This window comes from Poecile atricapillus, chromosome 1 (assembly GCF_030490865.1).
Source record: "Poecile atricapillus isolate bPoeAtr1 chromosome 1, bPoeAtr1.hap1, whole genome shotgun sequence".
In the NCBI taxonomy this organism is placed as follows: domain Eukaryota; kingdom Metazoa; phylum Chordata; class Aves; order Passeriformes; family Paridae; genus Poecile; species Poecile atricapillus.
This window is the reverse complement of record NC_081249.1, coordinates 99,428,981-99,454,013: the sequence shown is the minus strand read 5'-3', so window position 1 is coordinate 99,454,013 and position 25,033 is coordinate 99,428,981. Positions and strand designations below refer to the sequence as shown.

General features: G+C 41.0%; 1 protein-coding gene across 1 annotated transcript; it reads right to left on the bottom strand.

The window, feature by feature from the left end:
• Nucleotides 1-8,312: 8,312 nt before the first annotated feature.
• Nucleotides 8,313-18,898, bottom strand: TAGLN3 (transgelin 3). The gene is made up of 5 exons (XM_058844974.1): nucleotides 18,448-18,898; nucleotides 17,843-18,024; nucleotides 16,820-16,994; nucleotides 12,416-12,518; nucleotides 8,313-8,870 (listed from the first exon to the last, which is right to left on the bottom strand). Exons 2-5 carry the CDS (start codon nucleotides 18,020-18,022, stop codon nucleotides 8,729-8,731), a joined length of 600 nt encoding a protein of 199 aa, XP_058700957.1. The 5' UTR covers nucleotides 18,023-18,024; nucleotides 18,448-18,898; the 3' UTR covers nucleotides 8,313-8,728.
• Nucleotides 18,899-25,033: the final 6,135 nt, after the last annotated feature.

The following is a 25,033-nucleotide window of genomic DNA, read 5'->3' as shown; positions in this document are numbered from 1 at the left end:
TCCTTTCTTGAAAGGTTATGGAAAAGCTTGACTTATTAATGCATAACCCTCCCCACCACCACAAAAAATCCCCAAAAACATCTCTGTTCTAACCATTGTATTTGGCACCTCATAATCCAGCTCACATTATGGCAATGCTTCTGGGGGAAGGATTTACATAATTAAACATGTCACGGCACAAAAAGATTTGTGCTTTTAAGCAAAACCTCAAGGGCCAAGTAAATTTCTTACAAAACACAGTATGATTTTAGTGGATCTCTTTTTGGGACCCGAGCAGAAATGTTTTTTAATTGCAGTAAGAAGCCCTAAAGAGAAGATCTCGAAGAAAAAAAGGTAGAGAATGAAACTGAATGCATAGAACCTGAACAAAAAAAAAAAAAAAAAAAAAAAAAAAAGGAAAAAAAATATTAAAATTCCCAGTACTCAAAAGCTGCAGGTCTGTTGCCTAAACGTCATGGCACTGACCTTCACGGTGGCGGCCAGCACATGCGAGCGGGCCGGGCCAATGTGGGAAGGTCGGCCGCGGGCCTCGGGCGGCCCCGGGCCCCAGGCCTGCCGCCTCACACGGCCGCCTGCAGCTGTGCCACGCTGCCCCTGTATTAAAAATGAGATTCACTTAATAAATTATAAAAAGTTTAATATAAACAAACAATTAGGAGACAAAAGAAATAAAGCAAAGGGTTAAAACGGCCAGGTGCCCTGGCGGGTTGCCAGGAACACACCTGGTATCTTGGGAACACCCTTTTTATCCCCTCCTGCTGTGAGGGTTTGATGCATATTCAAACTTTTTCAAGAAGTATTTAGCATGTCCCCACCCTGGTTCCGCCTATTTAGAACATGCTGTTTGATTTCTATTTCTGCTATTCAGCACTATTTTTGCTGGTCATCATTATTCTTGCTGATGAGCATTATTTTGAGTTTGGTTTCCTTTCTTCTGCAAATGGTCAGTGTTGATAACAGTCCGGGCCCCTCATCCTTCCCTTGAGGGCAGCTGGGCTTCATATCTTCTGCTGATAACAATTTGGGCTCTATTGTTCTCCTGATAAGCAGCTTGGGCCCCACTGTCTTTGCCCTCTGGGGTTTCCTTGCTTTGTACCTAGGAAATTCTTTTAAGCTTAAAACTTGTTAGCAAGAAAAAAAGTACATACATAGCCAAAAAGTATTTAACATATAATATTCATCTTAATACTTGCGAAAGCCAATATCACAATATAGATTTATAACACCTGTTTAACAACAGCTTCATCGACATCCGGCAACAAAACACACTCGCTAACAAACAGCCAGCAAGGATTAGTAGCTGCTTTGCCACAGTCGCAGCAGCACCTGCCCCTGATGAGCCCTTTTAGGGACATTCCCTAGAGCAAAGTCCCCCACGAAGTTCACCTCAGCTTACACACATGAGGCTGGGTGTTGTTTAGCTCACCTTCTGTCTCCTCAGGTAGTTCACTGCAGTTCCTTCATGCATTCTAGCTACCAAATTCACCTGGCTACAGCCCCAGCTCTTGCTTTCCAGCAGCAAAAACATCTTCAGCTGCTACTTGTGTGGGGACACAGCTGAAGCTCCTCTTCACAGAACCATACAATCATTTAGGTGAGAAAATACCCTAATATTGAGAACTATAATTGAGTCTGACCATTATCCATAATTCGAAATACATTTCTTAGGTAGGGGAATCTAAGAAATACTGCTTTGATTTAACGTCACTGTCAGAGCTGTTGTGGCAGATTCAGGGAAAAGAAGAAAGGTTTTTAAGAATGCCAGGAGATGATGAACATCCCTGGCACATGCACAGATTCACTTGACCTCTCATTTGCACCTTCCAAACCTGAATTATTTATTTTCCCTCCTTGAATCAAAAGGTTTTTCTATTCTCTCAGAAGACTAATGTTGCCATGGTACCCCAGCACTCTAAAGCCAGACCTGAATTTAAGTGACTTTTCCTGAAGGTGAGGAAGGGGATTTGCCCCCTTTTTTCAAGAACCACACCAACAAAGACCATGTCTATTGCTTAGCAGCCCTGGGAGAGCTGGGACATAGCCATGGGTGCCAACACTCCTCCAGCAGATTTGAAAACCCGGTCAAAACAATGTTTGGGCTGAGTGCTGGAAGTTGAGTGCTGGGAGGAGCTGGGGAGGAGTTACCCTTACATTTACATTATGTGTGGGACCTAATACAAAGAAACATAGAATGAAGCGTTGACTCATAATGGCACTAATGCAAAACCTGCTCCTAAAAACAAACCCTGTTCATTTTTGCTGGCCTTTCCGTGTCTTGACGAGAAATGAGAAAAACAGCATTTAGTTGATTCTTGTGCAAACAAAAAAGCTTTTATCCATCTCACGTCTTTGCTGACAAGATGACAATGCATGCCCTTTCTTAAAATTCAGTTTGGAAGTACCCAGCAGTGATGCCTGAAGATTTTTGCTTTTCATATATTTTTCATATACTTGCAGACCGTTAATACATAGTTATATAGCTTCTAGTACTTTTCCTGGCATTTCTCTCACATTTTAGAACAACAATCTAACCCTTTCTAACATATTCCTGAAATTCTGTTTAGTCTTATTTTCAAGAAGAGGAATTCTAAAAAGGACACTGTTTTGCCCTAGAACTTAGAAGACATAACAAGAAAAAAGGACAAAAAAATCCCTGGAAGAACTCCAAGGTGCAGACCCCAAGGGTGGGTTGCTGGGGCAACTGGTCTCTTATTGGCTGTATCTGCTAGATACACTAATTAATTAACCTTATAAAATTTGTAGTAAATCAATTGTACATGTGTGCAGAGCCATCTTTGTGCGTCTGAAAGCTTTCATTAAAGATCTGGTTTTTATATTAGCACTCTTAATACCATTTAGAAAGTTTTTGTCTTTGATTATGGGCAACAGCAGTCTCAGATGTGCTGCTTCAAGCCCCCAAAAGCCACATGCCTGGAGTTGTCTGCTCCTTCCCTCTAGCACTGCCCCTTCCTTTACCAGAAAGCTGGGCACTGCAGATCTCAGGAAACTCTCGCCTGAGTTTCTGGACATCACTTCTTCTGAACCTAGACATAAACATTGAAGCTGCCACATGGTCTGCAGAGCACTGACTCACTGGAGCACGAGATTTACTGCTGCCCAATAACAGAGTAACATTTCTACCGAAGTGAGCCCTTTAACAGAAATTTCATTAGGGAGAAAGGTCACCTTTCTAATTTCCCCCATAAATCCAATAGTAGCACAGACAAATCTGTTTCTACATCTGAGAAATGGCTTTATAACGGCACTTGAATGTCACAGCAACACACACTGTGTGATAGTACAAACAATGCAGGTGAAAGCAGAAGAATTTCCTTCCATCCAAGGCAGTGATTTTCCCTCTGTGGTAACAGTTAATATTTTTTTTTGTCCCCCTCTGCCGTTTTATCTAATGGTTTTGTACTGCTCAGCCTTAGTCGTAGAACTGTGGTAGTTTTATTTTGGAGATTCATGTGGGCAGAACAACCTCAGAGAAGTTAAAATAGATACATTGATTTGTTAGGGTGGGGAGTAGTGGCTGCCTCTGAATGTTTTCCTACTAGTGGCTTGTGCTGTCTTCTTGCCTGCCCTTTCTGCAGGATGGCAAGCCCTGTAGAAGAGGAAAATAGTTTGTTTCCCATCAAGAGCATACTCAAAACTCATGCTGACAAAATTGTCTGTTACTCTATCTGTTTGGTGACAGCCTTAAATATAGGGGTTGTTTCCTTTGGTAGCTCATGCACGCATTAAAACTATCAGCTTTTATGTTTTTCTTAAAGTTTATAGAAGACGAAATAGCTGTAGGAAGGTCTGTGTACACAGGCTTGTCTGCAGCCTTGGTAACCCCTTGCTCCCTTGCTCAGGATCTACCATGCTAATCATAGAACACCCTTAGTGTAAATGACTGAATTTCTTTCGTCTAAAGGTGCTCACTTCCCTTCTCAGCGTATTTAAACCTTATTTCTAGTTAGGAGACACTACCATATCAGTTATGCTATTAATATCTGAGCTGTTCAAACCATCACTATTGTTAGTATTTCCCATTAGAGGAATGGAGGTAGCCAATCCCAACAATGCAGCCAGAGCCAAATGCAATTAATTACAGACATAGAAATGCAACTTTTATTTCCTGAGTCCTTATCCTTGCTCCTTGGAGACTCTGTTTTGGCCTAAGAAGTCAGTAAAACAAGACAGCTTGGTCTGAATGCATTGTGGCCTGTGAACAGCCCAAACAGACAGCTCCAGGTGAAAGGGACAGGGCTGCTGCTGCCCGTTGCTGCAAGGAGCACCTTCCTTCTCCTTTCAGCCCTGCTGTGTGTGGGAGATGCTGTTTAGCACAGGCATCTTAGAAAGTGGTGCTGCAGGCTGATTTACTGGAGAGTGAAGCCTCTTCATGCTGTTCACCCTCATTAATTTTTATTTTAAGCATATCTTATGATATGTTTAAAATAAACATATCATGTTTATTTTGCCTGACAGTCCTCAAACTCCAGCTTAATTGAACTGGCCAAACTGAATACTTTCTGTGCACTGTATTTTCTTATACATGGAGATAAACTTGGATCCTGTACTCATGTTCTTCCTCCCTCACACAGCTGTTGAGCATCCTTTCAGAAGGTCATTAGATGCCAACTTAATGTTAAAAATAAGTTATTTAGCAATTGTCCATAATGAGGTCATGGTCTCAAAACCTCTATAAAGGCAGATAAATGTCATTTACTTGTCTACAAGTATGGCAAACTGAAGCTCATGGGTGACAATGTTTAAGGTGTTTCTGGTCCAGCCTGCTCTGATGGGGCTTTCTCTAGGACAGCCATTGAAGGAGATGATATCATGATATTTAAAGTACTTTATTACAAAAATATTTCTATTCTATTCCTATTCTATTCTATTCTATTCTATTCTATTCTATTCTATTCTATTCTATTCTATTCTATTCTATTCTATTCTATTCTATTCTATTCTATTCTATTCTATTCTATTCTATTCTATTCTATTCTATTCTGTTCTATTTTATTCTATTCCTGGGATAGCTCATCAAGTTACAACCAGGCTTCAAACAGGATTATAGGCAGAGTGTGGAAAATCTTGTCTTGGCTTGTCCTTGCTGTCAAACCGAGTCCAAAGCCTTCAGAGAGATGCTGTTCATAATCTAGAAGGGAAACCCTCCTCTAAGCATTAGAGAGCTAGGGAAAACACATAAACCCCTCCTCCCAAACACACACTGTACCCCTCAATGTTCAAAGCTCCTGTATGTCTTTATTCTAATGTATATCAAGGCTTTTAACTAGTAACAATGCAGAAGGTTGTCACATAAATTAACTAGTCTTCTGGGAGACCTGCATAGGTGCTTTTGATGCCATAGAAGCAAATTTACAATGGCTTATTGCTAATTTAAGAGAAGTGATGATGTTTTCTGCTAACTTGGTTGCAACTAATAATGTACCGTATTAATTTACTTCTCAGCTTAGGATGTTAATAAATTTAGTAGTTAGGATATCTGAATCGAAGAATATTAGTAGGCCAGAGCATATTAGCATTTAATTAACAGTAACATTAATATTTCTATATCTATCATATGAAAGGATAAAGCTAACTCCCAGAATAAAGTCTACTTTGCAGCATTGACTGCCAGATATTAACAGCTAGGTTAGTTTGATTGATTAAGGTAATGAAAGAATATGTTATCATCTTGGGGATGGGTTGCCAAAAATAAGATCCTGGGGAATCAGTATTTTTTGCCATTGTTCCCACACCAACCAGGTCCTGTGTCTGGAGCTACATGGTATAGATTTTCTTTCCTGGAGCACTTAGGTTTTTTTTCCCCCTAATATAGTTGGTAATTTTTTTTTTATTTTTTTTTTAATATACAAGCACACAATGTTTTCTATAACTTCAATGAGAAGTTATAGACATCATTGTTTTATATTAGCATCAGAAATAGAGAAAGCAATGGGAAAACCCTGGGAATTTAATTGTCATGTAGCTCTTAAAAATGGTGTTTTCAGAGAAGACATGTGAATGGAAATTGCAGTGAAAATTCTGCAGCCAGAGAGGGGAGGCCAAGGTCACCAAATTCCGGATGGATCCTGCAGGCTGTGTCCCCTCTGGGGGTGGTGTGGGGCAGAGGGTCAGGTTGGGACCTCTCAGACCTCTTACCTACCTGCAAGGCAGTTCTTCCAGCTCCTCCCATCCAGCCATTTCGCTTGCTATGACTGTAGTTTGGTTAGAGGAAGGTGGCTGCTGTTCACATTCACCAAGGTGAAATTTCTGGTGGCAGGCATTTGTCTTGCCATCAGCCCAGATTTCTTTAATCAGTTTATTTGATTTTAGTAAGAAAACCTGCTAGTCTCTTCATGCTACACAAATGTCCTGTCTAGGGGGAAGTTACTTTGCACTGAGCTACTGCCCCACCACAGCTGAAATGTGAGCTCCCCTACCAGAGATTCACCATCTGGAGTTGTCATCTGCTCCTCTGCAGAGTTAATTCACCTGGGTAACAGAAGAATAGCCCTGAACAGGGCTACACTTTGTCGTGTACTTTTTTACTACACTTTGTAGTAAACACAAACCAGTGAGGCAGTAGGACAGTGGAGGAGCCAAGATGTCCTGGCAGCTGTAAAAGGAGGTACAAGTGGAGACAGGACCTTTCCAGTGGCAGCTACTGCAGATCCACTCAGTCCCAATGATATAACATGACCTTCACATCACTTTCTCTGCAGTGCTTGGCTGAAGTGGGGAGATGTTACTCTCTTCTTCTGACAGGGAAGATAGAGTTTCCCATGAGCTGGAGGAACCATCCTTTCAGTTTACACAGTGGTAGAAATTTTTGAAGCCACATGAACCTGTGTGCAGCTGGCCCTAGGGCTACTTAGTAAACACCTAGCTGTCAGCATGTGTCACTGGGTTCAAAGCCAGACAAAAATCACCCCATCTATGTATGTAGGCACTCAGAGAGCTGTCAGAACAGATTAATCTTCATTTGATGCCTGCCTAGATATTATGCTTTCAGGCTTTCTTGGAAGACTATCATGAATTAAAAAGAAAAAAAAAATACAAACAAAGAACCCACAGAGTTCAACGATTATGTTTCCCTTCCCTCTTGCTTGTGGGGAAGAAGTGAATGGGCGTTGTGAGTGAAAGCCCAGAGACAGTCAATAGCAAGGAAACCCTGCAGAGAAAATGGTGTGCACCCCTCAAGTGGGTGTGGGACCCAGCCCCAAGGCAGCTGTGCTGACTGGAAAGTCCTCAGAGAATGCTCTGATAATCTTTGGTGGCCAAGTGACTGTGTCAGCCGCTTCTTCTGTTGACATTCCAGCAAACTGTCTCCAAATGAACCACTAGGCACATTTATATTATATTTTATGCCCTTCATAGATAAGCATAACAGATTATTTGATTTTTAACTGTGGGTGTTTCTCAGGTCAGAAGCATTCTGGTACTTTTGTTCTATTTCTTGCTTTGCATTTAAAACACAACTTGTTTTTTGCTTTGCTTGGTATAGTACCAACTATCACAAGATGAAACCTGTTCTCACCTCTGTCTGACAGACTGTTCATTCAAAGTGGAGAATTCCCTAAGTTTGGAGACTCACCTGCTGCTGGGTGTACTGAATCTGGCTGGGTGCTGTGCTTTGAACTGGGGACTAAAGAAGTTGATAACTCACCAGTAGTGGCTACTGCTAAACTGCCTGCACAGTGCCAAGGTCTTTTCTCTTTCTCATTCTGTCCCCACAGCTGGGAGTAGGCAAGAAGCTGGGAGAGCTCACCTGGCCAAAGGATATCCCATACATATTGTGTCATGGTCAGCAGCAAAAGCTCAGGGAAGAGGAGGAAGGGAATAACTGTGGTGACAAGCAACCACCATGCATGCTGAGGCCTTGCTTTCCAGGAAGTGGCTAAATTTCCACCTGCCAATGGGAAATAGTGAATTAATCCTTATTTTGCTTTGTTTTCATACATAGGTTTTGCTTTCCCTCTAAAACTGATTTTAGCTCAATCCACAAGTTTGTGGGCTGCAGATGACCCAGTACACTAGGTCAAGAAAAATCTGAGCTAAATTGACTGGGACTACATGAATCAGACTCATTGGATAATAGATCTTTTCTTGTTTTTAGGAAAAAACTTTGGGTGTACCTTCAGGCAAACGCTAAATTGAACACGTAACACAGACTGCAAACACTATAGCAGGGAGTCAGAGAGGGTTCTGGGTTAGAGATAAGAGAGATTGACCACTGAATGTATTTAACTCATCTGCACTGTACCATGTGGTCCTTGGTTTCAGCTTTTACCTCCATTAAATAATGAGTCCTTGAGGTGTATTTATTTGTCTTTATTCTTCAGTCAAACAATATCATCACTGAATTGAAGAACGAGGTTACTGGTTGAAATACAAGTGCAGTGTGAGACAAATATGGAAGATAACACTTTGCAAATAAATTAATACAGAATAATTGTCTTTGCATAGTTCAGAAGTGAAAAGTAGGAGGCAGCAGTGCGCACGTGCTGTGAACTGACACACACCACCACAAAAACCCAAGTTCCTAGGCGAACTCTTGCAGCTGCAAAGAAAACAAACCAAACCAAAAATGCCCCAAACCTTAGAGAGCACTAACTATTAAAAACCAGGCAGAAAGGGAACTAATAAGCTTTTTTTTTTCTTTTTTTTTTTTTTTTTCCCCTTAACAGACCATGCTGCAGAAAGAGTGTTTTCTCCTCAGACAGAGATGCTTTTAGATAATCTGCCTTGGCATCCCATAGCCTGTCATACCCGACTGTGACGCTCCTTTGTTGCTGCCCATCTGAAGGCCTATTACGTTCTGTCCCTGCCGAAGCTGCTCTTCTGAAAATCCTCGTCGATTCTGCTGTGCTTTCCTGTCCAGATACACACACAAAAAAGCAACATACATACATACCATCATTCTGTGTATGATCATGAAATCACAAAGGAATTGTCATCATGAGAATCAATCTGAAACTGGCTCACATCCCTTGTAATGCAATAAGTCATGTGCACCACCCCATGAGCTGGACAATACTGTCTGGGCTAATTGCTTTCCTGCAGATAGAAGTAATGCTTTAGTCAAACTGACAACACTTTAGACTTTCACTGTCCCTGTTATTACAGAACCTCCAAGGGACTTCTCCAGAAGCTGTGACAGGTAAACTATTTATGCAGTGTTGTATATTAAACACAAAATAGGGTTAATTTGTGTTGAGCCTTATAGCTCTTAAGAGCTGTAGTCCATGGGATCTGATCCATGAGACACTTACCTGTGCTGTACTACAAGTTTATACCCATCTAGAGCAACAGTAAAAACTAAAAACTGGTATAATTTAATTCAGTGGAGTAAATAAAAGCTGAGTGTACCCAGAGCAGCAATGGGTCAGAAAACGGACTTGCTCATTTTTGCAGAGGGGACATTGGTTGTCTGCAGGACAGAATGTTTGCTTTGTTGCCATTTCCAGATCTCTCACCTCCTAAGCAATAGACTTTGCACCTGTGTCTTAACTGTATGACAGTCCTTTATCTTCTGTCAAAACACACCGACCACTTTTGTTCAGTGTCCCTGGTCTCAAAAGCCCTTTGGATCAATGAACCTTTGTTGGAGTACAAAAGGAGCTTTTTTCTCCCTGAAAATAGCATTGAAGGCCAAAGTGGCAGCTAAGAAGGCAGCTAAGAAGGACAAAACTCTGCACTCTGCTGCCTCACAAGAAACTTCATCTTGGATTCATCTTTCATTTCTACTAGGTGGGGAAAACAAGCAATTTACAGTGGAGAAGGATCAGTCTGTTGCTATCAAATGATACCATATGAATACCATATCAAACCATATGAATTTGCAGAGTCCCAGACTGGGTGAGGCTTTCCATCTACCAGACCGTACTCCCACGTGGGTAGAATCTATTTGCCTGCTGTGTCTGTTTGTCCTGCCATCAGGTTACAGGTGACGCCGCAATATGGCATCGAGTTACAGTCCCCCTTTCCTTCCCCACCCCTCCACTAGATAAGGATAATAGATTAGGTACCTGCTGTGATTGAAAACCATCAACATGATCCTCTCTATGAGGCTCAGATCTTGCTGGGAACCCTGGCTCAAGTCCGAAAAAGCACTTAAACTCTCTGCTGGGCTCAGGGTGTTCAGGGCATTGCAGGAGACGAACCCATGTCCACATGAAAGCCCAGCAGAGCAGAGGGGGGAGAAGGATCCACAGGACACCAGGACTGACAAGTCATTTTTCAGAATGAGTGCTCAAGTGGTGAAGTATAGACTAGTAAGAGGGCTTATAGAGGCCCACCACAGGCTCTCAGATCCCACAGCTCTTGCCAGAAAGCTCAATTTTGGGGGAGGCACACAGAAATGTGGTGCCTCGGAAAGCGGGCCCCTCTCACTGTTGCTTAATTTCTTTTCCAGAATACTTACACAGGCAGCAAACTACTGCCAGGATGTCCAGAAGAGGATGTTTTTAGATCAACTCCTATTACCTAATTGAATCTCAGGTTCACTGTGTCTGCCTCTATTTTAATTAAAAAAACAGGAAATCATTCTACTGTTCTCTTCTCTTTTGTCCTAGAATTTTTTGCTATGTTGATGAATACTTCCACAGAAAGTCAAAGAGTAATTAAACAGGGAAAGAAATGAGAACTGCAAAGAAGAAATAAAAAGAGACTAAAGCATAGCCTGGATATCCTAATAAAAGTTGATTACATATATAGCTTGAATCATATAGTGTTATTTTTACATTCATAAGCCCCACATTTAGTATATGAAGGTCTCAGGGATAACTTGTACAATATTTGTTTTTAGGTGGGTGGAAATGGCCTTAAATGAGACTAAGAAAAGAGGTGAAGGCAAGTCTACTCATCTGCCATGTCTCACACTATGTCCAGTTCTGTTTGGCCAGTCTGGCATCACTCTTACCTAAAGGCCACCAGAGCTGTCAAATTTTTGTGCCAACTTTACAGCAGTGCTTGCGTTTGCCAAGCCAGAGGATAACAAACAGCTATGGATCCACAGACCTTGCTAGGGCATGCAAGGAAGGGGGCATCAGTCTGATGGCTCTGGGCATGTGAGACACTGGCAATGGAAAGTTAAATGGCTTAGCTCAAGTGTGGCATTAACCTAATCACTGCAGATCCCTGCAAGGATACTCTTATGCCATTTGATATTGGTCTCTCAATTTAACTTAAGGCGATTAAGAATCAGCCTGAAAGTCCTGAATTATGAGTAACACTGGGTGGCAGTGAGGGAGTTTGGTCTGCCCGAAGGGATAGGGAAGCTTCTCAGAAAACAGGTCTTAATTGGCAACATGCCATAACACCAGCTTTCCTTAAAGCAGCAGCTATAACATGGTATTTCACAGGGACTGCAATAGATATAGGTTGGCTATCCAAGCAGCTAGAAGAGAAGGGAGGTGATCACATCTTCATCCATGCCAACAAAAACTCTTCCCACCCACAATTAAGAGTCCAGATGAAAATTAATTTTTCCATGTGGGACTTTGTTTTAGTTACATAAAACAAATAAGTCTGTCTGGGTCATAGTGATTTCATGTCTGGTTTATATTAAAAAATGTAACTGGATTTGAAATCAATTTTAAACCTAATTATACTCCATAAATCTAAATCTATTTGTGCAGTGTATTAAGTTAATGCAACCTGATTTCATAAAAACAATGCATAAGGGTTTGCACTTATTCACCTAAAATCCAAATCTCAGTTTCAGTTTAACCAGCTCAGGGTTTAAGACAAAATGAAGTTTGCTTTATTTTTGCTGAGCCTCACCTAGACATCAGAAAATTCAGGCAAAGAAAAGACAAGCAGTCAGCACTCTTACTTGCTAACCTGCCTTAGACATTTCTGTGTAAGAGATACTCTTGGATGGCAGAAACTCGTGTCAATAATATGCCTGTGGGGCAGGAGAGTAACTGCAGGAGGATTTCCTTTTCTTCCTGTTCTTGCTTTACAGCCTCCCTAGCCAAAACAAACAGAATTTCAGAACAAATAAGCAGCTTTGCCAAGACAGAGAATTCTTCACAGATAAGAGGTGCTCCCAGAGAAAAAAGAAGCCTAGGAAATTAAATCATTTGTGGTTTGATGAAAAAAGTAGAGAAACTTCATGCCTTCTCTTTGCTCAGTGAAGGGGTCACTACTTGGGGGTTCACAGACATCCTTAACAGCCTTGTCTTCATTTGTCTTTCCGTATGCTATCTGATGTGAGAGAGCAAACCTGACGACAAATGTACACTTTTCCTGCTTCCCTTCTCCGGCCTCCAGAGAGAAAAACCTCCCTATTACAAGGGAACTTGGGAAATATTCTTCCTTTCCTTTCCCAATAAATTTCCTTAAAGCCAAAGGCAGATGATATTACCAGCTCCCCAGGGAAGAGACCTCTGAGCAGCTGAGCTCTGGACTTTACCTGTGGAACCAGGATGGATCTCCTTTGTAGCAGCCGTCATCTTTGGTGACTGCCAAACTGCCCAAAGCCATTAAGGTTCTCTGCACTGCTGCCATGTCCTTCCCTAGAAAGCCAGACAGTGAAATTAATATAGGAAATCCTTGCACAACAAATAGTTTGGCACACTGAAAAACAGTTTTATCCGATGTATTAACTAATTCCCTCAGGTCCCTGAAGATGTGAATTTATAGAATTATAAATGCTATTTTACTATTGCTGAAATGAAAGTACTGACATGCAAGAGCTCATTAAACATCAACAAAGGCATAGAGTTAAAGGAAAACTTAATTTTTCAGACATTTCTAGGTTTCCAGGCCTTTGATTATTTTAATGCCTTCCTCCATACCATTTTAAGTCTATAGAATTCCTTTGACAAAATTTTCTCCTAAGGAGAGATTACTTTGGTATACAAATAATGTAATATAATCAGTAAATATACCCAGTAAAATGTGGCTGAAGGAGAATAGTGTTATAGTTAAATAACAGTGCTGTGTCTCAGTTTATTCAGAGCAAGTTTGATCCCTGTGCCAACAGAGCTCACAGCAGTTCTGGGAGCTCCTGTGCAGATAAATTCTTCAGTCCTTCCCAAATTAACCATCAAAGCGCCTCCCTAAACCTTCCTACTTACTATGATGCTACTCAGTTTCATACCTTTAATTCCTCTCATTTGGTCCACTATTTTTCCACATTCTCCCTATTCTATCTCACTTCATTCATCAGTTCAAAAATTCAGGGTTTGTTGCATCTTTAGCCAAATAAAAGTTACGTAACCCGTTACCCAATCCAGACATGCTACCTTTTGGAATTCTTTCTAGCAAAAATAAGTTGCAGCAGATATTTCCAGTTGTGTGAGGTGGTAAGTTGTTGGAAATCTATATTTTGCTTCTCCCTTATGAAATCCTTCCATAAGCATTTCTATGACCCACTCTCCTCTTTCATTCCCATTCTTCCTCTTTCCTAAAGTAATGTATCTAGTTAACGGATCTGATTCTGGTTCTTCACATGTGGAAACAAGCAATTCAGAAAAAAGGAGACACCAGAGACACCATGATAACAGAATTCAGAGATACTTCCAGTGGACCAGTATTAATGAACATCACTGTGGATGAGCTAGAGTGTAGAGGGAAGGGAGCAGTGCACACTCTGTGTTTATGTAGTGCATCACCCTGATCACAGGCAGATGCAGCCCAGGGCTCTGTAGCACAGTGGCTGAAGTGAGGACAGCAGACTAAAGCTGAAAACATCTATCAGCTTCCAACTGTGGCTGTCATACAGACTACTAAAGTTTCTAAAAATCCTATCTGCAGGGGACCATTTGCTCAGAAAATAAATTGTCAGCTCTCCAGAACGGATGTATTTTACTGTATTTAAGGCACACTGCATCAGACAGGGTCCTTGCTCGGGAGGGGGCTGCAGAGCTGACATCCCCCACGCACGTCCACAGGCACACACGGAGGAGCATGAGGCAGGAACCCTGAGAGCTCCCCGGAGCAGCAGATGTTCCATATGCTCTAACAGATGCCACATGCAACGTCCTTGGGATGCCTCCCATTTAACAGGAGTGCAGTGACTGCCTGGGATGAAAAGAGATGCGGAGAAGGATTTAAAAGTGAATCAGCTGAATAATGACGGCAAGCGAAGAAAAAAAGCAAAAGGAACAAAAGACAGGCAGTGAAATATGATGATCAGCCTTGCAGAGCCATCTGGCAGCCCCCCCACGCTCTGTGCTCAGCTCTGCTTTATTTGTCAGTGACGAGTGGGAGATGCTGCAGGGGGAAAACTGAGTGAGTGGGAGCTGAACGACACGTGACAAAACAAAGCCATGGCTCTGCTCTGCAGAGACTCCTTGCTGCATATGAGGAGTGCTGTGGGTGAGGGAAGACCTGAATCCAACTGGTCTTGTGTCACTTGCCCTCTTCTAGCGAAGGATACAAAGAGCTCGATGGTCAGTATTAAAAAAAAAACCCAAAACAACAACAAACCCAAACAAAAAAGAAACAAACCCCCAACAACAAAAAAAAACCAAAAACAACAAAAAGAAAAAAAAAAACCAAACAAACCAAAACAAAAAAGCAAGGAAAAATTTTAAATTTCTAGTGCAGTCACCTGACAAAGGATCATACACCTCCCCTGAAGCCAGATTTGACTCTGGCATTGCAGCAAATTGTATTCAGTGCCTTCCCTCAGCTCCAGTACTTGTTTACTGACAGCCATGTGGGCCGCCCACCTGGCCCACAGCTTCAGCCTCTCTGCAGGGACCCACACTGATGACACTGATGTCAGTGTCTTCTGCAGTGTGCTTTGAATAGCACAGCCTTGTAGAGGAACTTGGCACTGTTCTTAAAACAAGGAGGAAGAGGTCTCTGCTCACTTCTTGTGCTAAGCCTTTCTCTTTAGGGAAAACCTATCTGGAAGGATGTCCTCTCCCAGGTCCAGAAAGGAGAAGGTTCAAACATAAAGATGGAGAACTGCTCTGCAGAGTACTCCTGAAATGCTTTTTTGTAAATGTTGAACAAATAGCCAGTGGTGAAGCTGACTCTTGCCTGCCTGGAAATATATCAAGGAGGGATCTGTAAAAGGCAGCAAACATGTCTTGGGTGTGGGTCAGGGAAAGCTGCTCAGCACAGTACGTTTATATAAGAAGGGGCCAAAAGAGAGGCAATACCTCCCCTGGATCAAGAAGCCACAGAGATGAAGAAAAATGCAACAGATGGACTGAGTGAGTTTGAAACAGCAAACAGCAGATCATATCCTAAAACATTTTCATTAATCATTGCTAAGAATCACAAAGCAAAAGCTCACAGAAAACAACTAGTGCCATGGGAAAGCTGTTTCTCAGTCACATGCTTTTGTTTCCCTATAAACATACATTAACATCTCTCTTTCTAAAGAGATTATGGTGTGAAGTGTAGAAGTGCTGCAATTATGAAACAGTGAAAAAGACACTGTTTTTTTTGCCCAGCTTATGGACCCCTGTTCAGAAAATTCAGCCCTGAAGCAGCACAGATGCCAGAGGTCAGATTTACCGTGACACACGAAGAGCTCTCACTGCTGGAGAGACTGTTTCAGTGCTGTTTCATCCTAGCACTGAAATGAGCAGCAGAAAGGATGAAAAGGGAGTGGGAAAGTGAGGAGTCACAGATGAGCTTTGGGAAGTCTTAAAATAACAGTGAAGAAAAGCCTTGTATGTCTTCCTCCTAGGTTGCAAGTTGTGTTTTGACTTCCTGTCCTTACTATCTTTTCACCTTGTATCTGTTGAGAAAAGGTGATGAATGAAAGGAAATCAGGAGACAGCCACTAGCATTAAGAGAATTTTGTCTTCAAAGCAAGTCCTTTTCCTTGTAAGGATCATTTTCATATTTAGGATTTTCAGAGGAGTGATCTCTTCCACATATATCCTGACTGCCTGTGAAAACACCCCCCAGTTTTTCCTCTTGATGTGTACTCCTACACAAACTATGCTGGCCAGCTCTCTCAGAGGATCGTTTTGCTCTTTCCAGTGTTTGATTCTCATGGAAGATTTTTGACCCTTTCATGTGTGCCTTTCACTGCCTTTCATGTGTGCCTTTCACTGCCCTGCAGCTGTCTTTGCTCTGAGCGCTCAGCCAAAGCATTGCATCACCTTGTCCAGGGAGATGCAGGATATACAGGGTGTTTGGTTAGAGCACCAGGATGGGATGTACCACCACAGAAGTGGGAAAAACCAGCCCCACGAATGCACAAATGACTCAGCTCTTCAGCAACTAGAACAAGCAGTTTCCATTTCGAGCATGGGATGGAGAGAGACTTCACCTGTCTCACTGTAAAACCACAGGAGCACCCTGAGTTTTTTTGCTGTTGCCATAGTGACCTCTCCCAAAAGACTGTCTCCTTAGAGAGAGAAGCTCAGCTAAGAGAAGCTCAGTGGCATTAAGCAGTGAGTTTTGTTTCTCACTAGTCATAAACGAACCCTCAGAAGCTTCACAGAGGCATATATGCTCCTGGGAATGCATTTTTCAGCTCCAATTTAAGCTTTGCTTATAATTTGAAGACTGCAATAAAATTTTGTCATCAGAAAATCAGGGTTTTCCATCTTCTTATTAGGAGCTATTTACTTTGAAATAATTAGCAGAGAGAACTGTTGTTTTATTAGGTCTGTGAATTTCTATCAGAGTGATGGGGTTTTGGATAACACATGAGCTTGGAAAGCCCTCAGGGTAATATATTTCCCTCAGAGGAAATAATGCAGCACTGGAAGAACATGGTAATGAGGTAAGGCAAAAAGAAACAAAAGGTAATTACATTAGAGAATATGCCTAGACAAAATGCACATCAAAGCAAAGTAAAATGAAGACTGTAAATTGACTTTCAGTTTATTATTTTTACCTTCCCATAAATCCACTGTCTGGAAAATATCTGTTGTTCTTACTCCATAGATTTCGGCAGCTTTTAAGAACTGAGATATTTGTTCCATCTGCTTGAAAGCCATTTTTGATTCAGAGATCTTTGCAATAGGCTCATTTCCCTTTGGATGCAAACTGTTTATTAACTTGCATAACAGCTGAGAGATAAAGACAGAAACAAAATTAGAAAGCAGGCACCAAACTAGAAGGCAATTTTTGCACATGAAATGATGCTGCATAATGCTTTTGACCTAGCCAGTTTCTGTCAGAGACATCACTTCTTCAGTTAAGAACAAAAAAGTGAATTGATAATAATCAGACTATATTAGAAAACCATTAACGCTTTCATTGACTGAGGTAAAAGCCTAACCATATAAATCCTAATCTGCTAGAAACAACAATCACTGGTAGAGGTTATATAACAACTAACAGAGAAGAAGCCTCATGCCCAAGCCAAAAAATAAGCAATGTCAATTGAAATGTTGTTAAAGTCACTTTGGCAGAGACTCAATGATTAGCATAGTCTTACAGCCACTGCAAACAGCAGCATCTGCCCGTTGTTCAATAAACCAACGGAATACAATGTTTTAGCTACAGAATTATTCCCAAGAAGACAATTATGACACAATACTGTCCTTCAAATTTGCTATATCTCTTCACCTTTCTTTGTCAACACAGATTATTTCTTTAAGACAAAAGTATACATCTCATTTTAAAAAAGATCTCATTTAACTGCATGAGAAAAATGCTGAAGGAATGAGTCATACTTATATATAAAACATGCATGACTCATAAGAATCATAAATATTGTACTGATCTCGGTGCACTAGTAGGATAATTTATCTTCTGAGATTAAGACTCTTGGTCAAAAGGAAATAAATCAGATACTAAGACATTTATTTCTGCACTGACCATGAGCTCTGACCAGTTTATCTAAATGAAGACAGAGCAGAGGGGCACTGTGCATATAAAAACACAAAAGTGTGCAATTGGACAAAACACTTACCGTTCCATCCATCAACCAGGTCTGAAAATGTTGCCTTCCAGGAGGAGGGTGTTCTATCTGTTCTCCACACTGTACAATAATCCAGTTCACCAGCCTAGACTCTAATTCTGGGTCGTATTTCTGTTCAATCTTTTCCTGAACTTCTCGGCTTAAGCCATAGCTTGGTCCTCTGTTAGCCATCTCTGGAAACAAGGGAGAACTTACTTAGGGGGCAGAGTCCCAGTCTACACCTTTGAAGTATGCACAGGAAAATTCAAGGATAAAAGAGTGAGCAGCCTGCCCTAAGTGTTAGACAGTTAAACAGATGTTCATCAACACTGAAAGTAACTGTATGACACCGGGTTATAGCTCCACAGAACAGGGGAGGGACCAGTGAGGGAATATCCTTTTCCAAAAGCACAAAGCAGCTACAACATATTTTTTAAAAGGAAGGAAAAAAACAGCAGTTCCCCCCCTGCCCAACTGCAAAAACAGAAGAAAAGCAAGATTTAAAACACAGTAGGTTTTAAAGAGAGGCTTCTGCTATGTTTACAGAGAATACAATAGGGTTGTCAGATCAACGTTACAGCTGCCTGCAAATCCAAAAGCACTTTAAAATTGCCTACCTAATACTTGCTAATAAGAAGAAGGTTGTGCATGGGAGCTCAAGCAATCCGATTAAAGATGCAGTCAGAGTCTTCCTCAGCAGAGATGCAAGAATGGATATCCAGAGATCAGCACGCTGAAAAGCGAAGATGAATTTAAGAGATGAAGGCTGCCACAATGCCCTGCTGCTGCTGCAGCATCGTGGTTTGAAGAACAGTGTATTGATTTGATTTTCCTCACATATGAGGAGGGTCAGAGCAGGGGCGTTGCTAAGAGCCATTAAAGAGACCTGCCTCCTCAGTCACAGCCCAGGGATCCTGTTTATCTCGCCCATCTGTGGTCTGTTTTCATGCATCTTTCCTCAGCCTTGCGCTGCTCACCCCACCAGCTCAGATTTACTCCACCTAGTCTGCATCAACCCAAACTGCACCAAGCATCCCCGTGACAGATAGGAAGAAACACAAACAAGAGGCACTCTGTGAAATGAAGGTGACAGAAATTAGCACACATCTAGTTTATTTTTAATCATAAGCCACAAACAAACCTTTTTTCTCGATGAAAACAGGAGGAGAGGGTGACAAATAATTTTTCCTCTTCTCTGTTCAAATGCTGATAAAAAGTTTGAACGGGGACAATAGGATGAAAAGTGAAGGAAGAGAAGGTACTTAGTAGAATATTATTATCACCCTCTCATCAGTATATATTAGGCTATCAAATAGTGGAATGGTGTCCTGAAAAACAACTCAAACCACTGAAACCAAGAGGAAATCACTGAAAACTAGCAAACCTACTACAAAGCACAAGGATTTTGCTTTCTGCTGCTATGAGTCAGCTAATGTCCAGTGATAGGAAGGGAGCTATGGCCATGTACAGTTGTTTAAATTTTGATTATACCACACATACAATGTGGAAGGGGAGAGAAGAGTTAAGATGAGACTATTCTTGTGGTCTGATTTAATCCTATATTAAATAAAATCACTTTGCTTCTGAGTTACACAAGACTTCGTCAAATATTTTTCATTCATGCTGCATTATCCACCCTGGTATGAAATAGTTGCCTTTTGGCAAATGATTAATGTTCAGCTTGATATGCAAGGAGGTTGACACACAGTCAGTTTGGCCAACAAAAGTCCTTCTGCTGCATTCGAAAAGGAAAAATAAGGGGGGAAAGCAATACAGTTCCTTGTGTATCTGTTTCATAATGGGCTCTTCTTCCATTACTTTCTCATTTTAAGATTCTGAATTCTCAGACTTATACTACTTTTGATGCTGCTGGGCTTGAACAGACTCAAGAGATGAAAAATTTAATAGACGACCTAATTCATTGTTGTCCTCCACAAGCATTTTATTTAGTGCTTTCTCTGCACTGGTGGTTTTAAACCCCTGTGAAGCACTCGATTACATAACTCAGAGCATGCTACGTGACAGGGCCACCACTTGAGCACTTTCTGTCTCAGTGAGCACGGGCTGAAGGCACGGCGGATGCGCAGGAACCAAGGCTGCAAGCCCAGCCTGGAGATCAGAGAAGGAACAGGCTCCAGCTGCAACAGGAATATGGATTAGACATCCTTTCTCTTCAAGCAGCTGTTAAGGGCTGGGCTATACACTCTTTGGCCAGTCCCACAACCAATAAGCTTTATTTTGCACTTTCAGATCTTTTTGTGTTCTTCTGTTTAGAAGGAAGCTGCCCTGCCTGGCTGTTTCTGACCACACCAAGGGGCTCAGTGCTCACTGGCAACAAGATTTCATGGAAGTCACCTACCTTTGCATCAGCCTCTGTTTCCTAACTTGGGGGCAGGGATGAGTAATTTACTCTCCTAAGCTGCAGAACAGAAGTTTTCCCCTTCACAGATGTTGGCTATGCAACCTGTTCTCGAGGGACTGTTCCACACTGGGAAAACTGAAAAGCTTGTCCATCAATATCAATTTTTTATAAGGCTTTGAAAAACTGGGAAACTGCAGAGGGTTGGAAAAATGCCAGCTCCCCACCAGTATCTTCCAAACTACTAAACAAATCATAAGCCTGCTTTCTGTGCTATCAATCCTGAGGAAAACAATAGAATATTTTTTTTTTAAGTGATAATGTTGATGCAATTTACTAAATGCTCTGTAATATATTAGAGTGATATGACATGTTGATTAGGGAACTAAACCAATTCTGAAACAACATGACACATTAGAGAGATTAAAGATGGCTAACTAGTATGCCCTGTAATATGACTGTAACTGAAAAATCATTAGATGGTGTATATTTGTTCAGTTTGTACAAGAATATGTTCCCAGGCCTGAACTATTTAATTTATTAGAAGTCACAAAAAAAAAAACAAAACAGGCTCGTAAGAAGATCCTAGCTCATGTTAGTAAGCAAAAAAGATAAAGAAACCTCCTTGAAAGCAGTCTATGTGGAAGCAGATAAATAGTGTCTGATTGCAGCCAAAGTCCAGCCATCATTGAAAAAGTACTTTTAAGAATGCAACTCTGTACTGTGACAAAAAAAGATGTAAAAAAAAAGTGCAGAGGACAATGAAGATGTTGGGCTGGCTTGGCTAAATAAAACATGGGAGGTGCACCAACAGCAATGGGACTATCATATCCAGTTCTGACAACTACTCTTCATAAAAAGGAGTGGACAAGTAAAGTAAATTTAAAAAGTGATTCTAGTAACTGGAGGATTGAAAATTAGAGCTTTTACAGTAATCACATCAGAAGGATTACCTATCTCACCAAAACCAGAAGTTAAGAAATGGCAAGCACATGTGCCTACAAGTTAAAGAAAAACTGAAGAAGCTCCTGTTCCTTTTGTCAGGCACAGGCAGATTAAAGCCTGATGGTTAGAAATGTGATGTGGAAGAAAGGGGCAGGTTTACAGCACGAAGATACTACCATTAGAACACTTCACCTACTCCTTCAAATGGATTCTGTCCACTTATTTTTCTTGGCAACAGAAGACTAGAATTTATGACTAAAAACTAGGGCTGAAATGCTACTTGAATAATTGAAGTAGCATTTCATGCCTGTAAGCACCATGACTCACCTTATGCTCCCAGATAATCACAATATTATCCTATAAATTTAAAAAATCTTTGTAAGCCTATAAACAAATGCTACCAAAATCAACAACAAAACTGACATTAACTAGCTCACTACCCATGTGTAGATCCAGGGTAACTCAATAGCTTTCAATGTCTTCCAACTGAAATATAGAAGAAAAAGTAAAACCTATCCTACCACAGAGCAATCATTAACCTTTGTCAGAGTCACTGTTTGGCAATTCATTCCTTAGAAAGAGCCTGGTATTTCAGCTATCCCAAGCACCATCTTACAAAGTATGGTGGGTTGAATCCCCATCACACAAAACTATCCAGCAATATCTGTGAAGTCCAGGCTTCGTTTCCCTGGTATGCCAATGTACAATAATGGACCTTTCATTATTAAATTAAAAAAAAACGCAAAAAACAAAAAACAACAACCAAAACAAAAAGAGAGAGTTTTCCAAAACTTTTAGGTTTACAGAACCCCCCTTCAAAAGGAAAAGTCCGATGAGCTGCTCAAAGATCCTCCCTGCATGAATGTCTGTGTGATGTCAGGTTTTCTAGAGCTGTGGAGAGGATGCTCAGGTCCAGTACAAGCTCAATTCAAGTACAGGGCCTTTTTCTGGGAACTTCATGGCAGGAAAGTGCTCTGCAGAGCCTTGGTTTTAGGCTTGGTCTTGCTTTGTCATAAGGTACCTATAGATGTTCTACAAAAGAGAACTAGTTGGACTAGGGGAAAAAGGTGGTATTGGAATATCGCCTTCTTTTCAAAAGTGCAAAAACAGGTGGCAGAGTTATCAGAACCAGGGGACAACATTAATTTTAGAAATTCTAACTTCTCCATATACTTTGAAATCTACAATCTCGAGTTCCTTGAAGACAAAAAGTGTTAACTTAAGCAAGTATCTTCCTTTCCACCTGCAAAAAGGTTTCTTTACCAGCTCTGAAGATGCCATGCCCTTGCCCCAAGCAAGTGCATACTTGGAACACCTCAAATTTGGGTTTAAAAGAAAAGAAATTCAGGAAAGAAGGCCATTCCTATTTGTGTGACAAAAGAGAATGCACCAATACTCCAGCCTGCAGAACAAGGCTGCCATGAACAGGAGTGTTTCTGGACTTTGTAAGTCACTGACCACCTTCCAAGCAGCTTGCCAGCACAAACAGTTACCACTTAGCACTGGAAACCTGTTCCTGTGGATATAATTATCAGCATTCCCATTATTCAAGATGACCTTGGAAGTAAACTGTGCATTTGTATTCTCAGGACCTCTTAAGTTTTGTGCTGGATTAACAGAGTCCTTTGAAAGAAACCCAGATGGTTTCATATCAATTGCTTATCTGTCCCCAGCTAAAACAGTACCTCCTGAGAACTACTTTGGCTTGAAAATTATAAATTGTGATGCACATTCACAGTAGAACAGAAAGGAAGCAACATCTTTATTTCACTGAAACATAGGTGAAAAAGACAGCAAAATTTACAATCAAAAACTGCCTAAAAGATCAAATCCTGTAATTACATAAATGCTGCTTCTTATGGTTAGGGATTTAGCTTTGCCCTAAGGAACTTTTTCAAGAGCTACTGTCCCAAGGACTAGCACATTTTGGCACACTTTCTGCCAGCAAGCCATAACCAATTAAACCCCAAAACTGAGGATTCTTGTAAGGTCTGATCCTAGGCAGCCTTCAGGGAATGTTTTTCCCAGGCTACAGTCTGGGCAGCCCACTTGCATCACTCCAAGCCCTAAGCCTGCTACTGTTCAGCAGAGCTTTGCCACGACAGGAGCACCTGCTTCCACCCCAGCAGGCAGCAGTGACCTTCTCATGTTGCCACGTGGGAGGCAAGTGAACAGCATGGTGCAGATCAGAAGGCCCAAAAAGAGCACAACCTTTCACGTGCTAGCCTAGAAACATTTCAAATATGTTTTTTAATTTCAGAACCAAACGACTGAAAGTTTTAGGAGCTGTCACTTGATTTTCCTTCCAAATATAAATGCAGAGCTGCCTGAAGGTCCTTGACAGACACAAATCAAGAGACTCTAGCAGGTTGAATGTGTGTCTACCTGTGAGCTGCAATTACTGCATCATATGGAGGGTGCCCATTTCTCTTCAATGGAAAAGAAGCACTGATGAACTACATAACATACATATGCAAGATTTGATAGAGAAATACAAGGTCAAGCCTACAACCAAACTGCAATAAGTCCTGTAATTTAGATTTACACATTACATGATCAAGAATGTAACATTTTTCTGTTATAGGCAAATATATATTGAAGAGAGATGAGGTGCTACAGTCACAAAGCAAATGTGAGCTATAAAAATTTACCAACAAGCAGTAAATCTATGAGCAGTGCATTTCTGACCTTCATCTCTGCCACTCTTTCCCAACAGTAAAATCTTCCCCTAGGAAATACCTGCCAGGAGTGAAGTGCCATGAACAGGGGCATTAAAACCTCATGCTCAGAAAACTGGCTGCTATTTAATGCAATGGCTGAGTTCCCTCTGCCTTTCCTGCCCCTGCTGGACTTGAGAACAAACTTAGAAGGGTGAGAGTACACACAGATGTTTGGCATTTCTGTCTGCTTTCCTTACACAGCTGATGAATTTTCACCAAGCTTTGATGAAATTTTACATTCGTACACCTTTTAATCAATTTGGTCATCAGCACAAAGCAGAGTGATTGCTCATCTCAAAGACAGGACAAACACAGAACCCTGGAAGCCTTTAGTATGGCCATAACTCTTCAGCACTTAAAAAAACTAAAAAAATGTGAAAGGGCAAGCTAGGTCTGTTTGTAGCAGCTTAACTGAGTAGCTTAGAAAACAAGTTCAAATCTCATTATTCTCCAGGACATGATTTTCCTTCCCACTTGTTTGGGCTTTTTCCTGCCACAGAGGAAAATTACAAGCACAAACCTAATGTAGAAACTCTGACCACAGCACTGGTTCAGAAAATGTTGCAAAACTGTGTTGAACCATGAGCAGAGCACTGAAGATACTCGAACAGCTGCAGACAAGTCACCAGTTGAATGTTCCTTTCTAAGCACGTTTTAATTTGATATGAAAAGTATGGTACCATAAATCTTTTAGCCCCATTGAATAACAGCATGTCCAAGAGAGCATGTAACCAAAATTAACATAAAAATGAAACAGCAGGAGGTGGTTCTTCTAAGGCCTATCCAGACAGGCTTTTTTGTGAACACTGCCTTGTTTGCATTTAGTGTTGAAGCAAGAAAAAACAGCTTAGCTAAACTGAAACTACATGAAACACTTACACCAATTAAGTCAAAAAACCCCCCAAAACCAAGAAACCCAAGCCAGCTGGTGTGTAATACAAAGTTAAACAAGAGAAGAGACAAAACAAGTAGAATATTTAACAAGATAAAAATACATGTATCTAAAACTGTGTAAGTACAGCTCAATATAAGCAGAATATGAGCACTTGTTTATTAGGAAACAAGTTGAATACGCTTTAGAAACTGATTATTTCATGTGAATCAATTATTGTTGAGGAAATGTACATTATATATTCACAAAATATACTTTGCATTTGTCAACAAATCAGCAGTCTGTTA